The sequence below is a fragment of the Psittacula echo genome (assembly GCF_963264785.1).
Source record: "Psittacula echo genome assembly, chromosome: 10".
Lineage (NCBI taxonomy): Eukaryota > Metazoa > Chordata > Aves > Psittaciformes > Psittacidae > Psittacula > Psittacula echo.
This window is the reverse complement of record NC_137741.1, coordinates 13,869,544-13,896,200: the sequence shown is the minus strand read 5'-3', so window position 1 is coordinate 13,896,200 and position 26,657 is coordinate 13,869,544. Positions and strand designations below refer to the sequence as shown.

At 40.8% G+C, this 26,657-nt stretch overlaps 1 protein-coding gene across 1 annotated transcript in view; it reads left to right on the top strand.

The window, feature by feature from the left end:
- ARNT2 (aryl hydrocarbon receptor nuclear translocator 2) overlaps positions 1–25,489 on the top strand; it is a gene marked incomplete at its 3' end in the record, with an annotated part of 101,872 nt that extends 76,383 nt beyond the window's left edge. The window contains exons 12-19 of the mRNA XM_080626788.1: positions 3,510–3,661; positions 10,995–11,067; positions 11,224–11,347; positions 15,737–15,836; positions 18,423–18,561; positions 20,136–20,301; positions 22,862–22,998; positions 25,391–25,489. Of these exons, the coding sequence (XP_080482914.1) occupies positions 3,510–3,661; positions 10,995–11,067; positions 11,224–11,347; positions 15,737–15,836; positions 18,423–18,561; positions 20,136–20,301; positions 22,862–22,998; positions 25,391–25,489 (990 nt within the window). The remainder of the gene's footprint in view (positions 1–3,509; positions 3,662–10,994; positions 11,068–11,223; positions 11,348–15,736; positions 15,837–18,422; positions 18,562–20,135; positions 20,302–22,861; positions 22,999–25,390) is intronic.
- Positions 25,490–26,657: the final 1,168 nt, after the last annotated feature.

Genomic DNA, 26,657 nt, shown 5'->3' with positions numbered 1-26,657 from the left:
TCCATGATTTATTTATTATTGTTGTTACTATTTTGTTCAGAGCAGTAGCTTTTATTTTACATTTCAAGGTATTTCTTCTGTTATGCAGGAGAAGGAGGGGCAAGATAGGAAATAATTTGTTGATCAGTTAGTAATCAGTTAAGCTGCATAAATGGTAGTTTAAATGCAGCATGTGTGTTGGCTGTGTTTTCAGAAATAAGTCAACATAGTTATATGTTTTGCTTTCTTTTTACAAAAAGTTAAATGGGTGTTCACAGTTAGAGCTGTTCTGGAGATGCCTGCACAGATCCCACTCCGTTAAATGGCAACTGAAAGTATTTACCTGTTGATTTGAAAGTAGTTCTACCCCCCTAATGCTGGATTGTTTGTGACCTAAATTCTCTGCTAGCATAGATGATATACTTAATATAAGTTAATGGAAGTTACACCACTTCACATCAACAGAGAATTTGACCCTTTTTCCTACTAGGAAATTGGAATGCAGAGAGAAGTAACAAAAGATATACAACATATGGAAAGAGTTACTTATTTGGATTCATTTTTACAGTGGGCCATGTTTTTACATCAGCTATATCAAAGGCATTTATTCCGTTGTAGAGCTTAGTGTTACAAATTGGTCTGGGACATACAGTAGGAGTGCTTTCCCCAAGCCCTCTGCCTGTTGCTGATCTTTTCAACACCTTCCCTGCTGCACTAGAGAGTGTAGCATATTATGTTTGAACTGATTACTGAGGTTCAGTTGATCTAAGTGGTTCCAGATTTTCTTAACTACAGCCTATAGCTCAAGCAAGATTTGACAATCCATCTTGCGTTGGATACTGAGATGTATTTTTAGCTGTGAGGTGTGGATATGAAGTGACTTCTAAAACAATTTGTATAACTATTTATTCAGGCATGGCATGCAAAAAGTGAGCCTGGAAAGCCTCTCTGGGGAAAACAACTAGATGCTGTTCTGTGTTGATAGAATAGATTATGAAACTGAGGTTATGGTCTCTACAGAAGCATTAGAGATAGTGTAGGATACTGGTACTCCTGAGCTATTTCTCACCATCCCCTCTTTCAGGCAGAGACTACCAGCCTCACTGCTGAGCTGGCAGAAAAGGCTGTGAGCACTCTGCATCCATTTCAATGTCCCTTGAGCAGGCTGAGTTCAAAGAACAGCCAAAGACTTTTCAGGATGTTGGTTCGCAGGGAGGAGCCTGTGAAAGTTAGATGCTTTACATAGGTTCACCACACCCAGTTATCTTCTCTGCCCTACCTTGGGTGGGGGTGTGATGTTGCAGCTCAACCTACCTGATGGGTAGCTGTCACCAGGAGTCAGGTACTACTCCCCATCTTCTCTCCTCCCTGACCTCCCCACCTTTTCTACTGTCCTAATGCTAGCACAGATGGACTTGCTGGGACTAGCTTTCAGCTGGTTCAGCTCCCTGAATTTGTGCCTGATCGCACCAGTGGCACAAGAACAGCAAGAGCACATATGCTGTTTTTCACTAGTGCCCAAATGATTGATTCCATTAATTTATCCAAGAGACAATGATAGAGAGCTGCTGGATAATAACATGTCAAGCATCTGTCTCTGGAGTGATTGCCTGGGGCTCAGAAGGGCTGCCTAACTAACATTCAAGTTAATGACTTGGTCCACACAGTGTTCACCAAGAGTGACATCAGGCAGTGGGAAGCTGCCAGAGTATCTCAGAACTGGGTTGCTGGAGACTTCACTGTCACTACTCACTATTAGGCATGTGCACAAATGATTTGCTGGATCAGACCTGCATGATTTACTTAAGGTCATACAAAAAGAGAGCAGAAAAAAATGCAGATTAAGTGAAAGTTTCTGTTCACTCAACCTGTGTCCAATCTTTGAAAATAGTGTGCTCTTTCTTTGGTAGGCAATTCCTTTTTAAGTATATTTTTGTTCAGTAGAGCAGCAGTATGACTTAGGCTGTTCCTTCAGTCATGCAATAAAAGGCTGAAGTAAACAGTTAAGCTATGCACCAGGTGGTTTTTATTTCCAAAGAATGTAAGAAAGCAAAGATTAAATATTAGCTTTGATTTTTTTTTGTGCTATTTTGTTTGTGTGCACTGGTTTAAGACAGTTCAGGATTTTCCCACTAGTGATCTCTATTCTTTATATATTATTACAGAATTAATGTTTGCTTAATTCAGACTTCAGGACAATAGATCACTGCAGTTTGTTTTATTATTGTTAGTTTGGCCATGGAAGTCTCTTTGTTAAAACACAACTGTGATTTCCAGTAACACTTATTTTCTAAAAACTCTCTCAAAGCTTGACATTTCTAACTTGCTGACAGTATCAGAACCAGGTTGGGGCATGACAGAGGAGTGAGGAGGGTTTTACAGTTTTTGGTCAATTGCCAGAATCCATCTCAAAGCTTTTACTTCCTTGGGAAGATAAATTCATTCATCAGGGTGGGAAAATCAGGCCGGAATGAGATAGTCTCAAGGCCAACATCAACAAATAGAGCATAGTATCAAAGAATCCAGAATATAGCTATTGGATGTCCAGTAGGATGCTGTTCAGATTGAACACTTTTACACAGGCTCTGTGGTTTCTACCCTGGGTGTGGTGGTACAAAATTGCTGATAAAAGAATGTCGCTCACTGAACTCAGACTACAAAAGTAGTAAAAAAAAATAGGCATTTGCCTCAGTATTATTTTGAGCTTTCTTGGGCATTACTAAAGGGCTTTTTATCTTCTATTTGCATTCTTTCCATTTAATTCCATATCCAGTTGATCAGATTGAAATGCAGACCTTTGGAAAAAACAGGATTGAAGCATTTTTATTAATCCAGTTACCTGTCAATAGAGGGTAAATACTGGGGTTTTCTCCTTTTAGAGAATACAGGCTGCAGATAGCTAATAGAAAATAAATCCCAGTGGATAAGGATTAACAATCCACAATGAGATGTGGCATTTCCTTGCAGCAGACTTTCCCTTTCCATCCCTGAGGCACCCCTGAGATAGCTTGGTGGAAAAGCAGTAAAAAATAAACATAGATAGCCCAGGTAAGTGCCAGCTGAATGACTTGGAACAATATAAATTTTCTTCTGACTTAAACCAAGGTTTTTAGATGCCACATGAAAGGCAACTACAGTGCCACTGTGCAAATATTGTTTTGAGTGTACTTTACTTGGCTGCTTCTTAATTCTCACTTGATGCCCAACTGTTGACTTCAACAAAATCTCATCTATCAAAACCAGAATTTGAACTGAGCATTGCCAGATGTCTGAATTCTTAGTTATAAACAAATAGGCTGTCCAAGCAAAGAATTTGCTCTCCGTTTTCATTAATACTATTAAAATGGACAGTGGCTTATCAGTGTTCTCTCCATTCAAATAGTGGCTCACTCTTTCCTCTTTTGAAAGCCAGAATGTGTCCATAGCTTTCTGTAATTCAAGTTTAAAACACACCAGTTATTGCTGGGTTCTATTCATTTGCACAGGAGGTAGCAGTCTCCTTATATTAACCTTTTTGAATGATATTGCAGGTTGTGAAACTGAAAGGTCAAGTCCTGTCTGTGATGTATCGTTTTCGCACCAAAAACCGGGAATGGATGCTGATAAGAACCAGCAGCTTCACATTTCAGAATCCTTACTCTGATGAGATTGAATACATCATCTGCACCAACACTAATGTAAAGTATGTGCCTTTCCAGATGCTCGTGTATGGGGTTTTGAAAGAATTTAAGCATTGCTTTTTGCTGTAAAGCAGCATTCTGATTTTTTTTGTAGCCTGTTTCTAACTACTTTTATTTTCCTGTAACAGTGCGGTCTATAACAGGTTTTTTCTGCAATGTGAGATCTCACAGCATAGCTGTTTCTCTGTGTCATGATCCTGTGATGCTTCCAGGGCCTGGCTGCACTGGGGGAGAAACGTCACTTATCTGTTATGTCATTAGACAAGTCCATTGATCTCAGTCCAGGCTGCCTGAAACTAACACAGAGCTTCCAGCAGCAGACCAGCTGTCCTGATACTGGAGGAAGGTTAGCCTGATCCCTAAGCCAAGGAGAGGGTTGCGTGTCCATGCTCATTGTGATCATACCATTCCTTAGTCCTGGACATCTTCTTTTTGAGCTCTCTACTCTTATGGCCCAGAAAACTGGCACAATCATTTCCTTAGTAGGCTTGACTGGGAACGCTTCCCAATACTCAGTTAAGTGGAATATCCCCAAATATGGGGGCAAATCCAACCCTTATCTTAAGAGGGAAATTATAACATCCTGTCTTTTAATTAATATTTTCAGAAATCTGTCACTGGACCTCTTAGGAGGAAGTAACTCGAGGACTGTAGTGGAGGTTCATCACTCTGTAACTGAGCAGAGAAGCTTTTAGAGCCTCCCGAGTTCTGAGCCAGTTACTGCAGAAGCTAATCTGGCCTTGATAAAACCATTGCTTTATAATGTGGGGGTTTTTATAAATATTTCTTCTTTCTAATATAAACTTAATCTCTTTCTAAAACAAAATCTGCTTCTGGTCTGACCAAAGATGTTTTGCCAAGTTTTTACTTCAGAAGAAATTATTGGTTTTCAGATCTCAACCTGTTTGACTGCATAATGGAAATGCTGAGCGAGCAGTCTGCTAGTGGAGATGCATGCTGAGAGCTCCACTTGCAAAACCAAACCCCTGGGGCTTTGGCATTTGAGCTTAGGAAGCTAGTAAGTGTCTCACGGTGTTCCTTGACTTGTTCCTTGGACACAACTAGAAGGGCTGTACATTCACTCACTTGAAACCTAGTATCACAATTGGCTTGCTCAGTTTCTTTTGCATACTCAAAAAAGTCAGGCTTAAACAACTGAATAGTTAAACTCATTGAAAACAAGCAAATGTGCCTTGAAATCAGACAGCTAAATATCTCTCTGTCTGCACTGTGCATCAAAATAGATATTTCCACATTTCTGCTGTCCCATATTTCTTTTCCAAATAATTTGTATATGCAAAAACAGGCCTGCGAAATTAAAAGCAACTTCTGAAATCTGTCCAAGGCTGGTTTAATTGTGTTTTGTTCCCAGGAATCCACAGATCAAAAAGTGGAGATGTAGACTTACATCGTGTTGACTCTTGGGAATGTTTTTTTTGCTGAGGCTTCACTATACTGTTCAGCTTGGCATCGTAGCCCTTACTGTGGTGAACAGGACTATGGCAGCTTCTGGCTCTTGTTATCTCTCTCTTGCTAGTTTGAATAACAACCCAGAAATGTTGACCTAATATGGAAGTCGCCTGCTGCTACTTTGACAGAGGATGTTCACTCTTTCCTGTCATGGCAAAAATGTTCTAGTCTGATGGCAAGATACAACCCATATACATCTGCTTTTGAATAGTAGAAAGAATGCATTATTCAAACTGTTTTCTGTTTTCCCCTGTTCTCTCCCACTTCAAAGACAGATTTCCAAAGAGGATTTACTGTAGTGAGCTGCTGTTTCTGCCCATTTCTGGATATTTAATTTTATTTTTTTTTTTTTTCACGTTTGGGGCCATGTTTTGATTTCTGATTTCCTAGATGCCTCGTGAATTATATGTCATGGTAACTGTTGATTTCCACTTCCTTGTGAAGCTCGTGCTGGGACTGGTGGTTCAGCACTGACCCCAATGTGCATGGCTGTCTTCACATGTTGGTGAAAGTATCAGATGCTCTGGGTCCAGCAACATCTTCACATGGAGACCAAGCAGGGGTGCCTTCCACTGCAGTTGTAGGCGGTTCTGTCCAAGACATATGTTGATGTGTGTGTCATTGTGCTAACATAGCCAGCTCCATAACATACAGGTTTGAGGCAGTTCAAAATTCAGCATGACGTTGTAAAGGCAATGTTGCTAAAACATTTAGGTTTAAATCAGGTTTTAACTCAGGATAGTTTAATGTCACAGTACATACATACATCTGTGTATGTCTATTAAATGAACAGAGTTGGTTAGTAAACAGAATTTTCCCAAAAGACTATAGAGGGCAGTGGTGGTTCCAGTTGTGGAGGGATTGATGATATTTTGGTGGTGGTGGTTTGGTTTGTTTGTTTTGTTTCTTTTTTTCTCTTTTATTTTTTATAAAGATACTCCTTTGGAGCTTCAAACAGTCAACTTTCCAAACTTGCTTTTGGTGTGGAAGGATAACGAAACATTAGGTTCAAATGTTCACTTAGTTCCTTGCGAAAAAAGAAAAAAAGAAAACTTCTCTCAGTTTCACTTGGGTGTAGTCATCCAAGAGAAACTTCCTGGAGAAATGAGGCATTTAACGTTTAGCATTTGTGCTGTGTTCGGCTGAAAAGAAGAGTCCCCTGTTTGACCACATCTTCCTGTGTAGCTGGGACTGTTTGATTTCCAAAAAGAAAGAATAATTGTGATCAGTGTTTATTTAATATACAGATGGAGCAGTGTTTGAATAAAATTATCTGTCATGGTGACAGATAAAGACTACATGAAAGTCTTTTTTATGTATATAAATATATATTTATAATTATATACATATATGAGAAAGATATTTTTCTGACCTTCATGGAAGTTCTGATGTTCCGTTGTGTAAGCCCCAAGTCCTATATTTGTGCATTTATGAATCCAGCAGTTGTCCCGAGTCTCAAGACTTCTTCTCTCAGAATGAGCTGGCACAGATCACTGTGGGAGGCAGCCTGCCTGATGAATCAGCCCTGCTTGTAGGAGAGATGCTTTCTGTTTCACATTCTCATGGGCCAGAGTACTAAAGAGATGAACTATTCTGATAAAATGCCAGTCTATTATAGTGGTGCTGAAGACTTTATCGTGATCTGCATGCTGTCTGTGGTCTATCTGATCCCTCAAGGCTGGTGTTGGACAGACCTTTTCATAGAGGTGAATTGGAGTTGGAGGTTAAAAGAAGGTCTGAAAGAGGATTTTACAATGACTGCCTCAAGGCTTTTATTGCTCCCATTTTGTGCAAACCAGACACAGGAAGCACATGTGCCTGCATTACATAAACACAACTTGGTAGGGATACAGTAATATTGTTTCTCTGTCACCACAGAGACTGTTAATTTTAAAGTTCAAATCCTGTTTTTGGTTACTCTGATGCCTAGAAAAGGAACAAGTGACTTCAGTGTTCATAGAGAGAAAGAGTAATCTGGCTTACGTCCTTTCCAGTGTCAGAGGAGCTTTCACACAATCTTCCCTTTTCCTCCAAATACATTTTCTTAAGTAAATTTGAAGTAACTATCAAATCCTTCATATTTTCTCAACCATTCCTTGTTCAAGCCGTGGACTTTCCCAGTTTCATACCGAACCTGTGGGGGAGCCAGGAGTTCCTGCAGTAAAGCAGGAGTCCTCTGTTGACCCAAACAATACCTTACTTGCTATGTTGAATATCCTGTAGTGCTAGGAACTTTGTCTTTCATTTTCTTCTTGAAGCTGTGAAACTGAAATTGAAACCAAAGGATGGTTTGAGTTTGGGTTTGGGTTTTGCCCAAACCAATAATAATCCCTTGTTCTGTATCATCTTTACAGAAATCGTCTAGCGATTGGGTGATTGAAGGGACCTGCATGTGTTGACTGTTCAGTCAAAAGTGCTGGTTAGATGGCAGGGTGTGAAGCACCAGCTCTCTCTGGTTGGCTGGTCCATCAATTGCTGCACAGCTTCTTTCAGGTTTCAAGCATCATTTGAACTATTTCTAGAGTAGCAGCAAACAACAGCAGAAGATACTAACCTAGTTTTGTATTGGAGTCTTACTAATTGCAGCATAGCTTTTACAGATTTCAAGGACGATACTCTTTTAAATCTGGTTTTTATAGGAAATGGTTTTGAGAGGTTGTTCCCAAAGTTCAGTGCTGTTAGCACAATGTGGTATTTATATTGTACTGCAGCTTAACGAGTATTAGAGATGAAAGATAGAGAAGGGCAAAGGAGCACTAAGTTAGAGAAGTGCCTACAAAACAAATAACGAGTAAGTATGCTGTTTTGTTTGGCTCATTTGTATGTATATGGCTGAATCAAGAAAGCATGCTTTATACAGAACAGAAGAGACCTAATGTGCTGTTTATTGACACATGCACCAGGTCGGTGGTAGTAAAAACAAATGAAACAGTGTAATTAGCTTTCACGTTAACAACAGGATTTAATGAGTGTTTATTGTCCACAGAGTGGTATTTAGAAAAACTTCCCCATAGATTTGCCGTGATTAAATTGCCTCCCATAGCTCTGTGGAGTAGGATGCATGTTATGCTTGTGAACAGAGAATTTTTTTGCATTCCAGAGGTAATTTTTAGGAATTCTCTGTTGGCTAAAATCATGTGGAAAATCCATGGCTCTCTCATGACCTGGAGAGTGCTGGCTTTTTTTTTTTGCATGTTACTCACAGGACAAAAGTTATTCTGTATCTTATGTGTTCTTACACTGTAAGGCAAGCAGAAGGCTTTTGCCCATCTGCTCCCATCTGCTGTTTGTTGCAGGTTACAGGTTTTTGTCCATTTTGCCATTAAAGCTAGTAACTGGTATCTGAGCAAAGTGTTCTCTGGAAAAGTATCAAGGGATGGAAAAATCTGTTACTTACTTCATTACCTTGTTTGAAAGTTCCCTCACGTTCCCATCCGTTTGTGCCAAAATTGTCATTTGACTTTGTCTGCATGTTTGTCTCGCAGTGCCTTGATGTTTGAATCTATATAGTTTAAAACTTAAAAGAAGATTTGGATAAAAATCTAAAATAGAAGCCTGTGGCCAAAAATGTGTCCTGATTTTCCAGAGTTTCAAATCCATGATCTTGCTGTTTTGCAAAATCCCATCTATTACCACTTGTCACATTCTAGTATCTCTCTGGGAGAACACCCACATGGTGTGTAATTCCTCTCAGCTGGATGATTTTTCCTTCAGAGAGAGGCCAGAAACTGTGACCACTGTCAAGTATCATTTGCAAGTATCAAGCTTTCTTGTCAGTCCAACTCCAGTTTTATCTCCAAAAGATCCAAATTTTGATCTTTATCAAAATTTGGGTGTGAGTGGGTTATTTCCTCTTTGCTAACTGAGCAAAGAGCCTCATAAAGATTGTACGTTCTTCTGCACATCCTCAGGCCAGAAGTAATTTGCTGATTGTGACCAAGTGGCAGAAAGCAACTGTTGATGGAAAGTGGAAAACATTTAGATGATCTTGCAGCTGCTGAGGTTTTTTGTCATTACACAGGCAGTCTTCCTGCTGCAATGCCAGCAAGCTCCCAGCTTGGCCTCTAGAGACTGGGTCAGAGCCTCCTGTGGTACTAGCCAGTGCCAGAGCAAGGAACTCTGCCTTCTCCATCACAATGCTGCTTCTTCAAACAAAGGATGCAGTGAATGCTTTGCTTCTTACAGGGAAATCTCAAGCTGTTGTGCCTATTTATCAGCTGGACTGGTGGCTGCACGCTGCTTTCAATGGGAAGTTGTGAAGTGAAGGTGATGCTGAGCTCAGAGCTATTGCTTGCCTAGGCTGGAGCCTGGGCACAGCTCAAAGCCAGCGGTGTGCTGGCAAGGCCCTGTGGCTCTCGTGTTCTGCCATCCCAGCTTAAAGTGGGGTTTGTCTTGTCTCTAAACAGTCAGACAAACCTGTGCTTAGGCAAGTGGGGTTCCTAATGACCCATCATGGGGATCATATAAGCCCGAACAAGAAAGCATAAATTTACATTTTAATAGTAAAATTCTGTTCTTAATGCAGTCCTTTCAAGAGGATTAGGTTTTATTTCTGGTAAGCTGTACTGCACAGTGGCTTTTTGTGTAGAAGCTTTTTTGTTACAGTAATTTTAAAGTGTCCAGTAGCAACAATGAATGTAACTGGCTTTGATTCTATAAATTAGGAGCTTTGAATTTGCCTCCTTTCAGAATTTTTAAAAGCGAGTGAAGAATTTTATTCAGAAGATCACTGTGCTGGATATATTACAGGTATATGAAAGATCTGTGTGTTTGTATAAATGCAGTATATAAAGGCAATATTTGCACATATAAAATGTGAATATACTGACTTACTGCCACTTTCATGTTGTCCTTACAAGTCACTTATCAGTTAATTCTCATGACTTCCAATGATATTGGCTAATTGTCATAGTTAAGTAACAGCATCTGACACTAAGCACAAATTAAGTGCATTTCAAAGATGTGAAGGGTTTTCAGCACTAAAGTTCTTCATTCTGCCAAATGGCCCCAAACATTTATTGCCTCTGGCAGCTGCTTTTAAGTATTTTTCTATTGGGCTTAAACCACGACACTGCTGCACATTTAATTTTTCCTAAATTTATATGATTGGATTAAGGGTATTACTTCCAGTGATTTTTATCTCATTTAAACAGTGGATATTTTTTGTTCAGTTCTGATTAGCATGGAAAGGAGTCTTGTATTTTCTGTAGCAGTAATCAACACAAATTGATTTTATGTAATGTCTTGATTTTATATAGTAGCACACGGAATTTATTTTGGATATTCAATGCCTTAAAAGCTTTCAAAAATTTAATAGACTCTGCACTTGGATCCTGATGAGACTAGAATCAAAGCATGTTAAATAGTTTGTATTGCAAAGGGATTTATATGCAGCTCTTTTCTAGCTCAACAGGTTATTCCATATTTATGTCTGACATGCTTCAGACAGAGCTTTGATCACCTTTTCTTACTGCCTGGCATAATTCTGTGTTAATGTTACTGGAGGTTTCTTGTTCAGTATGATCAGTGAAGAGGTCTGGTATATTCATCATTAACATGTAGAAGACATTCTTGCTGTTTTAATAGTGAATTCTTAATCCGTTATAGGGAGGTCAGATTCCATCCTACATTATTTGCCCTCTACATTTCTGTGATATTACAGGAGAAATCTTCATGTGCTTTGGTCCGTTCCTGTGCTGCAGTCTTTCTCAATGAGGAAGCTTTAAAAACCTATTAATTTCACAGGAAAGGATATACTATATCACCTGAGAGACGTTTCACTCGGAGTATAAAATAAGAGACGTGGCTGTTCCTTTTTGTATCTTAATTGGTTTTTGTAACAAAGTAATTTTGTCTCCTTTGCAGACAACTGCAGCAACAGCAAGCAGAACTTGAAGTACATCAAAGAGATGGGCTGTCGTCCTATGACTTATCTCAGGTGAAATCTCTCAAGCTTTTATTTTTGGCCTCTGATCTTTTAAAACATAAAGCAATCTTAGATTTCAGAAAAACTAAAAGTACTTTGTGACTATCCTTGAATTCCTTCTCATCAAATATGATGGAGAGAATTACCTTCCTCTGTGTATCTCAACAGGTGCCTGTTCCAAGTATACCAGCTAACGTTCATGAGGGTGGAAAGTCTGTGGAAAAGCCTGATGCTATCTTCTCCCAAGAGAGAGATCCTAGATTTGCTGAGATGTTTGCTGGAATAACTGCTTGTAAGTGAATGGTGTCTGATGTTTAGTCTTTAACACTGCTACACTTGGTTACATGATGTGGAACATAGCTTCCGTGGATTGAAGAGAACCTGCAACATGGCAGAGAAATTTCCGGCAACATCAGCCTTCAGGACATATTCTAGAATTTACCTTTAGTTGATATTTCCCCTAAAGAGGGTGAGGAGTAAATTCAATGAAGGGAAGACAGCTTTGCTGTCATTAGAGCTACCTATTTTTGCTTCTCTTTTTCACAGGTACACCTTAAGCAGTGTTTGTAGATACTAAACATTCTGAGCAGAACTTGCCATTTCTAAGTACATATTTTCTTGGACAGCAGACATGAGTTTGTCTCTAAAAATAGACATGGATTAAGAAAGTTGCCATGTAGTTTTTAGAGTTTTTTTTATCTGCCATCAGCTTTTACATTGATGCTTTCAGAGACACGTGCTGCTTAAAGTGTAATAATATACTTGGTTTCTGGTCAGTTGGGGCACCTCCAGTCACATTACCTGTGAGTGAGGCCTTGCTTTTTTTCCTACAACTTCTGAACTTGTTGCCAAGTTCTTATAAGAGTGATAAGAGTCTCAGAAATAGTATGTTCTCCTACAGCTTGTGAAAATATAGAAGTCCTTACTGAGTGTCCCCACCAAAACGTTTCCTAGCCCTGTTCTAAGAGATAGCAGCCAACTTGTCAATGGGACAGACATAGCTGACTCAAACTAGCCCCAGCCTATGCTGCCTGTTATCCTGACAGACGGAAGTCATTGAGAAGACTGGCAGCTGAAGGGGTCATCTGAGATGTATCTGTAGGAAACCAGGCTTGTTAATTCCACTGCTCGTGGAAGAACTTGTTTATTGTTCTTAACTGTCCTCACTGAAAAAGAGAAGTTTTTACATTTGTTTTAAATAAATCAATGTGCAAGTGTCACGCAGCGCATGAAGGAAGTGACCCACAGGGTTTGACTCCAGGGGTGTTGGGAGATGACCTCACTGCATTGGTTTTTTATGTCTGGATTGGCCTTTTCAAATGGAGAGGGCATTGTAACTGCAGAACAAACTTGATATTCTGTCCTCCTGTTGCTAGGACTTCTCTGTTATTTTTGTTCATCCTTGTCTGTCTACTCTAACAGTGAAGTCAACAACTGAGGCCATAAAAGGGGTCCATTAGAAGGTAGCAAGAGTCCAACCCTAAACACCAGAACATGTTTTTCCAAGCAAGAACATCTTGCTTTTTGGCTGCCTTATTGGCTCTTTTTCAGCCAGCTCTCAACTGTTTGTGGATAGGGGTTAGGGTTAAGGGTCTGTCAAGCTGTGAGGTAGCTGGGAGGTTATATGCTTGAAAATGCCATTTCTCTTTTCACTCTTATCAATTTACAGGCTATGCTTTCTTTGGGACATTCACCCTGTCTGAATTTCTCATGGGACCTGTGATCAAGGTCTTCTCTGAATGATAAAAAAAGATGGTTCACAGTTAGAGATGAGATACATTGGCCAAAACCAATATTGACAAACCTGCATGCTGCCTGCAAGACATTTGCATTATGTTGTTACCTGATCTCATTCTCTGCTACGTTCTGTAAAAATACAGGTTTTCCATGGGGAAATTGTTGCCATGTTTTTAATTATGTGGCCACACATAATTAAAAAACAAAAGTGGGGAGAGAAAGCCTGGTTTCACCAATTCATGAAAGTGCATAGAAGCACAGGATGATGTGATTCTTACAGAGATCTGCCTTCTAAAGGCAGATGCACTGGTCCTGCTGGGAGAAGGGCATATCATTGACCAGTACAGTAATGGGGTTTAGAGAGAAACAGGTCTAAGAATGCAGCTAAAACACCAAAACAAAATAGGTTTTCAATGTTGTATCAAGGGTGAGAGCAGAGAATTAGTGTATAAAGGCCTGCGTGGCAGTACGGGTGGAATAGGTGTGGGCCAGATTCAGAGGCTAAAGAGCATTCAGGGTAACTCAGGAGAGAGATTTCAAAGCCAATTTAGCTGCTCATGATTAGTTTAGCTGTTCCCTTTGTCCTGGCCTCATCCTGCAGCGCAGACCCTGGAAGCTGCCATGGCAACTCTGCTCCCCTTGAGGAATTCCAGTTCATTTAGTGCATGCTCAGTTTTGCTGGTGAGTTGTTCTCAAATATGTGAAGTACCCGCAGGATTTTGGCTCAGTCTCTTCCAACCCTGAGAGTTTGGTATCCCTGTAAAGGGTGACCTTAGAAAGTGGCACATCTTCACATCTTCCATTCTCAATTCTTCCTGTTACCTACACAACCTTCTCTGGACCTTGTCCTCATTTCTCCTTTGCTTTCTCATATGAGAGCATAAGTTTGCAGCCCAGACTCGGTGTCTGTGCTGGGTAGTATGTAGCTAGTGAGGAATTTCTACAGATTTCTACATGACAGAGGAAAAGCAGTGACAGCTTGCATCAGTGGCCTACACACTTCTCCAAGGCTCCTGGGAGGTAATTTGAGGTAACTTCTTTCAGAAGGTGAGCTTAGATTCTTGTTAGGAACATAACATAAGAATAATTTACGCAACAGTGAAGAGCTGTTGTGTGTTGGGAGGCCTTTGGTGAGCCATGCTAACAAGGTCTCTAAAAGCTGGGGAAAACTAAAATATACTCTTATTACTTATGAGTTGAATAGGCCTTTTGTCCAGGAGAGCATCGTGTCAAATGAGTGGAAAGCTGGAGAGAGCAAAGGGAAAAATCATGGAATCATAGAATAGTTAGGGTTGGAAAGGACCTTGAGATCATCTAGTTCCAACCCCCCTGCCTTGGGCAGGGACACCCCACACTAAACCATGTCACCCAAGGCCTCATCCAACCTGGCCTTGAACACCGCCAAGGATGGAGCATTCACAACCTCCCTGGGCAACCCATTCCAGTGCCTCACCACCCTCTCAGTAAAGAATTTCTTCCTTATATCCAATCTAAACTTCCCCTGTTTAAGTTTGAACCCGTTACCCCTTGTCCTGTCACTACAGTCCCTGATAAAGAGTCCCTCCCCAGCATCCTTGTAGGCCCCCTTCCAGTACCGGAAGGCTGCTATGAGGTCTCCACGCAGCCTTCTCTTCTCCAGGCTGAACAGCCCCAACTTTCTCAGCCTGTCTTCATACGGGAGGTGCTCCAGTCCCCTGATCATCCTCGTGGCCCTCCCCTGGACTTGTTCCAACAGTTCCATGTCCTTTTTATGTTGAGGACACCAGAACTGCACACAGTGCTCCAAGTGAGGTCTCACGAGAGCAGAGTAGAGGGGCAGGATCACCTCCTTTGACCTGCTGGTCACACTACTTTTGATGCAGCCCAGGATACGGTTGGTTTTCTGAGCCAATGAGGAGGCAGACTTGATTTCTAGACCTGTCATTGGTGTGTGGCAACAGGTGCACTTGGAAGTAATAAGGTAAGATGGGGAAGGGTGGCGAGGCAGACCTTCAGATGATTTTCAGAGAAGTAGTAGTAGTTAGGTTTCCCTGGTCTTTGGAATAATCCAGTGCCAGAAAATTAAATTAAGGGACTGAATGGCACTGTTCACCCAATCTCATTTCTTTCAATTAGAGACTGATCTCCAGTTGCCACATTAAGAGTAGACTATAAAAGTTAATGGCATCTCCATGTGTGTGTTATTCACTACGCTAGTCTGTCTTACGCCCCCATGGGATGCTTGCATCCTGTTTCATGGCTCCCTCGAGCCACATACAGGACATCATAATCCATAAGAGACCAGTGTTTTGCATTGCCACAGCTCAAGTGGGCAGGTTTTGGAGACCCTCAGGCTGCGGTAACAGTGGGGGGCTTCTCGTGGCACCAGAAACATACCCTCACCTGAGGCCACCCCCAGGTAGACATAGAGGCACATGTGCGTCAGCTTCTTCTTACCAGGCTTGTTTCATGTGGCATTTCCCCTGGGCAGACATCCCATCTTTCTTTCAGAAAACCTTTGTTCCGCTTTTTCATCCTGTAGCTGGACCCATGCCCTCATCACTCCCTACCTCAGCCAGAGCAACTGTCTCACATTCCTCCTCCTGCCTATGTGGTCAGGAGCAGCTTCCAGCAGGCACAGAGAAGGTCTGTGCTGTGTGTGACCAGAGGGCACGTACCAGTGTTATGTTCTTTGCAAACAATAGCATTAATGAGGTACATCCTGAAAAGAGGGTATGAAGTACACACAAACCAGCTGTGCCTCTTGTTTCCTACTGAATTGTCATATATCCCTTTTGTGTCACTCTTAATATGTTCCACAGGACTTCTTCATGAAGCTTGAAGAGGGTAAGAAAACTCCCTGACGCAAATATATATATATATTGCGATTCTCATTAAATAATTTTGCCTTCATTTTCTCATCCCCTAAACTTCTTTTTTTCTGTGATTTGGTTTTCTTCTGTAGCAGATAAAAAAATGATGGCCTCAGCATCGACAGCAGGAAACCAGCAGCTTTACTCACAGGGAAGCCCATTTCAGCCAGGACATTCGGGAAAGACTTTCAGGTACTGTAATCCAGATTATAAACATATCAGTTTCTGTCTGAGAGTGGGGAGCTGTTCCCCTTTGATCTTGTGGAAACAAAACCAGCCTAAGGTGCAGGGGCTTTCTTTACATGAATGAGATTTAGTTTGTGTACTCTTGTCCTGTGTGGTATCTCAGCACTTGGGCTAGGCTTACAGGCTGAGATGGTCTTGATATCTCTATTAAAAATACTTGTTGCTGTGATGATGTAATTGAAAAAAAGCTAAGAAGCATCAACAATCACAAAGAGAAATAAATGTGAGAGGTGGTGAGGCAAGCTCAGAGATCTGAGCAACATTCAACCAAGCTAGGTTGGTGCAAAGTTTTGTTTTGCACTTAGAGCTGTCAGTACTTCTGCAGTCTGACTTGAAGAGCATCAGTGTGGACACCTTATTAAAGGGAACAGAGGATGCTTCATTCATAGTCCTTGGTGAGAGCTAGAAACAGACATGAGTAGTTTTATAAGGCAGCTTTCAGATGCACATAAGGTGGTGGTTTGACATTTTCCAAGGCATTTTTGAGTAACTCAGAGTGCATGTTGTTGCCTGCCAGCTGGCAATATAGATTTGCCTAATCTGAAGTTTGAGAGTTTGCCTTCATTTCTGGAGAATTTTTGAGAGTGATTATACTTACCTTGGTGTCTTTCCTATCACCATTCTGGGACTGTCACACTGGAGTTTCATCCTCCTGTATTTTTCAAGATTGTGAAAGTGAAGGAACAGCCATTTAGAGGCTTTCAGGTCCAGGAATTAGAACAAATCTGCAAATGATAATTTTATTTAAACCCATATGTCCTTAAAATTAAAGTTGCTAATAACCTCAGTGGGGAGAAATAAAATCCCCATGCATGTGTTTTGTCAGATTAAAACTAAGAATGACTTAGGGGGGAATATGACAGTAAATTAAAATGTCTTTTAATTGGATATTGTATATTGCTGGATGGTTGGCCTGCCATCATGGGGTTTGGTGTGGGTTTTTTTTTTTTCATTTCCTTTGTTAATTCCTGATGTTTAACACTAGCTTTCTTCCTGCTGCTGTTCTATTACATCAAATAATGACACATCTGCCAGCATTTCCACCCTTGGTGAACTGTCCTCCTTGAATGCTCTCCAGCCTGGTCCGTTCTGACAGCCTTTAGGCACTATTTTACAGGCTCCTGGTTTCAAAGTACATGTTCCAGATACAGTCCAAGTCCCTGCAATGATGGGACTTGCCAATCCAGCTGGACAGGCATTGGCAGTGGGGACAGCCCTTCCCAGCAGTTGTTGTGTGCTTCTCGGCTCAGCCAGATTTAGATGGACCTTCTGGTCCACGTTTGCCTCTTCAGAGACTCTGTAATACTGAAAAATAAAATAAAAAATAAATTTAAAAAAATCCCAGCTAACAGAAAACAAACTCTACAAAGAATTCCTGAACACACACTTTGGTTTTCAGCAGCTTAAGAAAGAGAGAATAGCAAGTCCCATATTCAAATGCCTGCCACGTTTTGCTTACCACTCTGGGAGGGCTTTTGTCAGCCTTCTCAGAGGATTCAGATTCCTGCTTCCTCTCTGCTCAGCCTTGTTTACTTCTTTTCCCAATCTGCTCTCTTCTTTCTCTGCAAGACTGTGAAAATAGGCAATAGGGAAGAGACTGGAGAAAAGAACAATCCGTTTCAGTTGATGCACAAGAGCATTTTTATATGTTGTGTCTTCATTTATATTAATTTATGTGTTTATAGATGACATGTAAAATAATGAATGTATAATATATGAAAATATAGAAAAGTGTGCTGACAATGTGTGGTTACACAGATTCAGTTGTTCTAGATTTTCATGAGAATAAATACTAAAGTGGAGCAGTCCTTCATAAAATTGTCTTCGGAATTTCTGGGAAATTTCTCTGTAGTGAAATTCAGTGTTTAGGAAACAGATAACATATAAATGAGTTCCTTTGGAAATACCTTTTTATTTAAATTCCAAAGCTATTACCATAGCTTAAGTTTCTGTCTTGATGATTCTTTTGCCTGGGTATATAACTGCATACTGCTCTTTAGCATCAGTTGGTGAAAAAAGGAATTAAAAGCTCAGATTTTTAATATATAACACACGCTTCTTCATTTCCCAGGCAGAAAACAAATAAAGAAGTGCTTATAGGTATCATCTTTTCGTGCATCTTCATTTAGTATAGCATTTAAACAAATGCTTAAATTGAGTTTAAGCACTAATTTAAAATTCAATACCTGACTGAATACTCTCCACAAGCAGGTTTTTTTTAATGCATTAAGTATTAAACTAGTATGGAGCTAAGTGTTTATGCACCATGTGTCAGACTGATTTTATCCTTGCAAGCCCTTTCAAAGAGATTACAGAAGTCTAATTCAAAATAATTTTGCCCTCTGTGTCTATTTGACTGACATTTCAGAATGCCAATGTGTGTCATAGTTTTGTGATGGTTTTAAGTAATTTTTTTATCAAGACAGATTGAACCATTAGTTTTAATGTGATTATCAAAATTTCCATGTGTGGAATATTATTTGTGCACTGGGAATATAACTTACAAATGAGGCACTGTTTCTGTTCCTTTAGTTCATCTGTGGTACATGTGCCTGGTGTGAACGACATCCAGTCTTCTTCTTCATCAGGCCAGAATCTGACACAGATATCTCGCCAGCTAAATCAGAGTCAGGTTGCCTGGACAGGAAATCGCCCACCATTTCCAGGACAGGTATTGATTAAAGGTGTTTTATTTTCATGGTCATTAAAGATTTCCAATCTCTGTGCTTTTTACAGAAGAGCTAGTAGACCCCACTTATAACATGATTTAATGTACTTTGTCATTATCATTTATGGTTGGAGAGAAATTGGTTCCCCCACTTCTGTTCCTTGGCAGGTTATAGTAATTTAAGACAACTGTCCTGTGTGTAATTGCATTTAGTTTGTAATAGTGTCCATAATAGTGGCAGTCGCTATGCTGACATAAATCCCAGTGGCAGGTCTCAGTCCTGCACTTCCATGTGCACTGAATGAAGCAAAAGAGGACAGCCGTTTTATCTTTAGTGTTAAGGCTGTGATAATTTTTTCTTCGATCAAGACCTTGCACCCAGCAATATTATGCACAGTCTGCAGAGTTATCAGAAAGGGGCTTATACAAATCCAGGCAAGAATTCAGAGCAGAAGTTACTTAGCCTGATGAGCATGTCCACCAGCTCCCTCTGTACCCATACCTCTGTACCTGAGTGGGTCCCATCCAGCTTCAAGGACTTGCGTGTGTCTAAGTGGTGTAACTAGTCACTGACTGTTTACCCTTGGATTATGAGGGCTTCATTTTGCTCCCTGTCTTCCAGGAGATAATAGCTTCGCTTGAGTGCATTGATTGCCAGTAACAGTGCACATCATTAGAAGTATCTGGAGACCTAATCACCTTTAATTTCTGCTTGTGGAATTGGTTAGGCAGTGAGTTTTTCTTGGAGCTGCTGGATTTGTTCAGGATGCAGAAAATGGTTTATAAGCAGTTTCTGTCTGTAGCATTAAATGTTGCTGTAGCACATAACTTTGGATGAGACACTTCACCTCCCTTAGTCTCAGTGTACATGCTGTACATGTTTCAAAGTGGCCTGCAGTGTTAAATCATTTGTGTAACATTCTTGGAGATCATATGACAAAGCCATTATGTATATTAAAATGGTAGCAAATCGATTTTTAATACCTTAAATTGACTCAGCTCCCCAGTTAAAGCAAAGTGAATCTGTTCCTTCTGTGCTCCCAGGGCTGGTGATTCACACTCACTCCTAAACCTTTTACAAGGCAAAATAACTGCTGCCTGGACTTAGGCAGAGAGAGAAAGCAGCTTATTAGTTTTGGAATGTCTTTGACCATTTACTCCAGGCACTGGAGACTCTGGTCATCTGAGAACTGCATATATTCTGTAACACATTCAGATAACCATGAATTTACTATGGCACTGCAAAATCAAAACACCTGGCAAATAAAGGTGAATTCTTTATACCTGTTCAGTTTGAGATTAGTCCTTATAAGAAGGTGAAGAAAATCATAGCTCTGATACTGAGTACATGTGAATTAATAAGCAAGAGAGCTCTGTCTTAGTTTATAGTTTGTTGTGTTCCTTCTGCAGCAATAAGTTGGCTTTGACAGAAATGAAATATGGCTGAGACAGAAATATCGTGGCTATTTGCATCTCTAGGGTTTCTATAGTCTTTGCTTTACACTGTTAAAAAGTAAGTCTGCTGTGCTGTTCCTTGAAAGTGCAACTTATTCCTTCTTTTACCCTTTACTCCTCAGCAAATTCCATCACAGTCTGGCAAGGCTCAGTCATCTCCCTTTGGGATTGGAACAAGTCACACCTACCCAGCTGATCCGTCGTCATACAGCCCCCTGTCCAGCCCAGCCACCTCTTCTCCAAGTGGGAATGCCTACTCAAGCTTAGCAAACCGAAGTGCAGGGTTTGGTAAGTTTTAAATGACCTAACACAGAAATGCATATAAAAATGAAACTCCTCAATATTAACAATCCTCCAACCTTTCTTTTGTTGGGTTGGTTGGGAAGCCCAGGTGGGGAAAGGGTTTTGCATTCTGCTGTTGAGTATGGTGGACAGACATGACCTGTTCCCTCCTTGCTGCATCTCCTCCATCGAACACACTTCAGGATATTGTGGTATTTTATGGTATGAGGGAACTGTCTTTTTTTTTTCCCCCAGTAAATAGTGACATGAATGATTCAGAAGCTGCTAACATCAATAGTTACCTGTCCTGTCAAATTGTGGTCAGCAGGTTCAATTTCTTTTTACTTTTGAGGAGAACTCTTAAATGGCACATATTGACATTCTCTTCGTTTTTCAACTTCCGTGACTGCACGGCAGTGTTCTTCTGCCCAGAGATGGCTTGTTGGAGTTTGGCTGGAAATAGTTTTTCTCGTATTCCCCTGTGCTACTAACCTCATCAGTGTAGGTGCCATGTTTTGAAATGGTTTTCTTTTCCTATTACATGCTAATTTAGTGGCTTTCAGACTGTGACCCAGTAGATGACCCCTTGGTAAGTTTTGTGCACTCCACCAGCAGAATAATATTCAAGAGTAAAAAATATTATGAATCCGTCAGTGGTAAACAAACATGAAAAATGTTGCTGGTGGGTAATAACGTGCCATTCCAAACAACATAGGTAGCAGTGTGCTAATGTGTGTCATTTTTCTCTTGTTCCTTGAGAATAAAATGGGTACAGACCTGTTGCAGATCAGCCTCACCAAGTGGAAAAGGTGCATCGAAACAGCTCTTCCCACAGAGCATTATTCATGCCTCCATTTCCATTTGCATCAGGCTTTGTACATTTGTTTATGAGACAGCCTTGTATTTCAAGCCTAAGCTACTTGGCAGGAACTCTTTCACCTAATGAGAAACATTTCCTGACCTACATCAGTTTGGATACTATTAATAACTCAGCCTTCACAGAGACGAATGTCTTGAACCTCTGGCTGGCAGTAACTGTTTTGCTGAAAAGCAGCATCATTTGCCTCACTGAGTTAATTTCAATGTGTTGTTCTGAGAAAAAAATAACTTGCAGCTTTCTTTTAAAGGGTAACTTAGATGGATTTTATTTTGTCCCATAAAATAGCTGCAGGGTTTCTGAGTCAGCTGAATTATTGCTTGTGGTAATGTCAGTGAGGGAAGAACTGTAATTATCCACTTCAGATGTGATAGAAATACATCACTACACACTGTTCGCTTTTCTGTGACATGTTTGCTTTATTTGTCTTGCATGGTTTTGCTGGTAGCCACAAGTATTGGATTAAGCACGTGTTTCTGTATTTTCTGAAGCCATAATTATGAGTAGTGATCGATTTGGTATGATTGAGTCTGGTTATCAGAGACCTGATGTAGCACACGTGTGGATGTTTGGCACAGGCAATTTGGCATCCTTGGCAGAGGGCATTGATAACTGGGGAGAACCAGCTCGGTATACCCAGCTTAGTTCTCTGCAGTGAGGGAAAAACAAGCAAAAACAGCAGGAGTAGTTAAAAAAAGAGAAGGAAAATGTTCAGAGAAAAGGCATAAGCCTGGTAGGAAGCTTTCTAAAATGCTAATTCTTAGAAGGAGATATTGTAAATAATTGAAAGAAAATTATCCAGAAATTTTATACATTTTACGATAGTCTATAGAAATGGACGGCAATATGAATCCAGCTTATGTGTGACCTGTGACTGTACTCATGAAAACAGTATGTGTAATATGTGACCAAAGCAATATGTGTGGCATCCTGTTTCTTTTTTCTAGTAGCATATTTAGAGGAAATGCATCTCCCTGAGGTCATCATTTTAAGTGTATTTACCATAACACATTGCTGTTCATGTTACTCTGTGACATTTAAATGGCCTCAGGCTTCTAAGATGCCATCACCATATGAAAAGGATAGTAATTTGCTATAAGCTGCATGTTAAAGAAATTATTTTTCAGTGTTAATATTGGAGGACATGGTAGTCCACAAGCAACACTGCATTTAATACAACAGTGTCTGCATTTAACACAGCAAGGCTGTTGCCTGTTGATCTTACTGGCTTTACATCTGCTTACAAAAATCTTAGTTCTGCTTACATGTTTCCTAGCTGAGTAGGTAACTGTGCACCCACTGCTCTGCAAGAATTAGTCTTTTAAAAAGCAAGAGCATTCAGATGATGCAGTTTGGTATTTAAGTAAAATGGCACATAAGCAGGGGGGATGCTTTGAAAATTGTTCTCCATTGCCTGGCTTACACTGTCACTGTATGTTTTGCTGTGAGCAATTCATCTGCCATGCCTGTGCAGCCACAGCAATGAGCTTTGCTCTTAGGTTAGCCCCCACCCTGCAATTCAGGGCTGAAACTGGTTCAGTGCTTCCACCCCACAGGGCCTGGGTGTCACTTGGGATCTGTTTTCTGAGGTGATGTGCAAACACAGGCATTGATGGTTGAAGCCTCAAAAGCAGGTGGGAGTTCTGAAGGAGCTGCTCTCTGACTTCTGCCCTTTCTTCCCCCATCCAGCTGAAGGTGGCCAGAGCAGTGGCCAGTTCCAGGGGAGACCTTCCGAAGTCTGGTCCCAGTGGCAGAGCCAACATCACAACCAGCAAAGTAGCGACCAGCATTCACACCCGCAGCCCAGCCAGACCGAGGTGTTCCAGGTGAGGAGAGTTCAGTGAGCCCAAAGTCCCTCTGACAACAGCTCAAAGCTGACCTGAAGAACTGTGACCCTCAAAGATCAGGCTGCTAGCAGGGCTTGGAGCAAGTACCTCTTGCTATGTGCTGCCATAGTTTGGCACTGCTATTAGCTGTCATTAACTACAGCTGAGATGTTTTTGTTTTCTGCAGAAGAACAGCATCTTTGCTGATCTAAAATGCTGTTTTCCCTTCTCTCTGCACCCTATACTTAGGGCTTATGTGTTTTGCAGGGAAGCAAAGAAATAGTCCCAAGTAGAGTGTCTTTCTTATCCTGGTGCTGGCCTCTAAAATTCCAGACAAGTCCAGTTAGACGTCAGTGTAATTTTCTTTGATGATTCAAGCAGGTAAGGAGTCTGATACTGCATAGAAGATAGTGGCCAATACTTTTTTAAGGTTAAAGCCAGTCCGGTATCAGATAGCTGGTAAAAAATCCTCTTCGACTAGCTGATTTTTTAATATTAAGTATAACTTGGGGCCTTCAGTACAGATGGAGTAGGACTTCATAAGTTAACTAATAAGGCCTCTATCCTTGTATAACTTGTTTTTAAGTTAGATCAAGAAGGCAGTTTGCAACAAAACAATGCAGATAAATGCAGAAAGGACAATTCAAGCCCCAAGCAAGGTTTGAAGTGGGGCACCTCATTATCTTTTAGAAAGTAAATTCACTTGCTAGACCGGGCTCATGCTTAGTCACTCGCAGGAATGCTGCAGGAGAGACATTAGCCTGAAAATATTCCTGTGTGAGCAAACCATTGCTTCACAGAGGAACAAATAACATTACTACATCTAGAGTAACTACCTGTCTGCATGCTTTTACCCCATGGCTCAGGCAAGAGAAATCTGTGTCATTTCTCTCTGTTAGCAAAGTTTAATGGCTTTGCACATACTTTAACCCAAAAGCATATTCAGGGTAATTCCATGGAGCCGGTGGCCCACAGAGACATGGGGCTCCAAGCAGCAACTTTGTGTCCCAGCAAATGTCTTATGGAATTAGTGGGAAGGAGGGACAAGGGAGAAAGGGAGAACTGGGCTCACCTGCAGAGCTCTTAGAGGACTGTGCATTTGGAGGGAATTAGGACAATAGCAGGATGTGATGGGAAACCTAGATGAGCCCAGTTAAAATGCTTCCAAGAAGCTGCTTGCATTGTTTGTGCCTGAAGCCAACTATGGGTTCGCTGGACATAAAGAGAGAGGCAAACTCAGGAGGGGAGCTACCCTGCTGAGTCTGTACCTGAGGTGACCTTGCTACAGAGGCTCCAGCAGCAGAAATGTCTTTAGAGATGGAAGTGTAAATAGGTGAGGGCAGCTACAAATTCCCCTTGGCTGGGAAGGAATGTGGAAAAATTTAAAATAAGTGCAAGTTTTGGTCAGAAAATGAAGGCTGAGAAACTGCCAGCTGCGTTCACAGCCTCTTTCACCACCATCAACAGGGATGCTGAAGAGATCTCAGATGGATTCTAATCTATCTTATTTGGGGGTAATTTATCAGTACAAAGCAGTTCACAGTAGTTATTCCTTCACAGAGCCAACCCTGTGAGCTTTCTTATTTGCTCTTTAGGTTTTGTTTTATTGTAAGGATAATGAGCCATCCCTGGCAAAACTTGGCTTTGCAGTAAGAGTTTGTTATTATAAGGACTAACAGGAAAGGCAAGCATAAGCTCTGGTTTTCTCAGCAAGGAATATCTTTTCCCTGTGGCTTCGGTCTCCAGCTGAGAGGAAAGGTTGAGTTTTTTTTGAAGCCTCCTGCAGGGACCTCACTTGGCTCAAGACACGTGGGAGCAATTACCATGAAATGCCATTTCTCCTGAGAAGTTCCTGGTATTTTCTTTGCCTCTGTACATTCATGAAGGCTGCTTGGGCATCTTGTTAGCTGGGGTGGATGTCCATTCTTTAGTGTTCCTCAGGACTAAGAGCTGACTTGCTGGTGAGCAGGTGATACCCTCCCCATACCCAAGCTTATACAGCAAGAGTTGCTTTCTGTGCAGGAGTGTGAGATGTTGAATACCTCCCATATAGCAAAACCAGAGAGTTTTTCTCTCCATATGTTCTCAACCTATCCAAAGGGAGCTGTTTCAGCCTGGAAGGAGCATGTGGCAGCTCAAATGTGCCTTATTCAGAGGAGCAATCCAAAACTTCTGCCCTGTTAAAGTCCCACCTCCTGTTCAGAAACACTTCAGCAAAACATAAGTAGCGCACAAGCCTTAGCCTACCCCCCTGCACAGGTCTGTTTTTCACCTTGTTTATCTAAACTTGGTCTTTTCTGGTTTTACATTGAAAAGATGAACAGGAAACAGTTTGTGTCTGGATAACATGTCAGGAAGTGACACTTCACTTTGATTTTTCATTATCATGCAGGACATGCTACCAATGCCAGGGGATCCAACGCAGGGTACTGGCAATTACAACATTGAAGATTTTGCTGACCTGGGCATGTTTCCACCATTTTCGGAGTAGCTTGCAAAGCAGGAATGGAAGTTCTTCTCCAAGGCCATTTCAAGTGTAATTTTGGCTCTGCTTTTTCTGTGTTACATTTCTATAGAAGCTACTAAACCAGAAGACGCATTTCTCATGTTTTGGATAGTGGTGCAGGGCTTGCTCTCTCCTCCTTAGGGTGCGTCAGTGCCAGCAGAGGAGCTCCAGCACTTGTTGGTGTTCATTGACAGCTCCTTTATTATTATTTTATTGTTATCTACCTCAGAGATGAAAAACTTTGCTTGATTTAAGAAAAAAAAAATCTCTGAGTCTTAAATATTTGAATGTGAATGATACCTAATATTTCCTTTGAATTGTAATTTTTAAATAGATAATGAAGTAACAAAGATTAACAAAGAAAAGGTAAGGTAATTTCGTGTTACAGTGCCTACTGCTCAATTCCAATGCCTTGCTTTAAGCTTAAGTTTGTGGAAGCAGACACAATATTCTGTTTTCTTTTATTCTTGTAGGTTTTAGGTCACTTTGAATGTGAGATTAAGCAACATAATGTAGGCCTGTCTCGCTGAAGATTCAGCTCTGCCTTTTCTAACTTAAACTTGAATGTGTGTACATTTTGGTACTTTATGTATATCTTGTGCTGTATGAAGTGATTTCCTGTACTGGTTTCTTTTGCCTTTACAAAGGGTCCATTCTGGAGTGCACTGAAAAGTTTGCTGATACACATAGAGGATTTAAGTATCATGGGAGTCTCCATCACTTAACATAGGTGTTCTTACTTTTAATTCAGGTGGTTCTCTATTCAGAACAAACATTAACTTACATAAGCTATTAGTCTGGTTTTGCACTGAATCGAGGCCTATAACTCTCTGCATTTCTCACTGGCTGCTTTAATTTCTATTGTTCTTGCTTTCCCAAAAATACCGCCTTGTAAAAAATGACTGTAAAGACGTCGAGATTGCATTTTCTATATTTGGTGCATTTCCTTTCTGTGAAGTACTTTTTTATACTGAGAAACCTCACATTTTAACAGTGCAAGGTGGTGGGCTATTACTAGGAAATCATTAGCTGCCAGCAGTGAGATGGTTTTGTAGTGTATAATTTTTTTAGAGTGAGTTGGTAATAGATATCAATTGGACTATTGTCCACTGCGCACACAGTGATAACTTGAATTTTTGCTTGGATTCCCAAG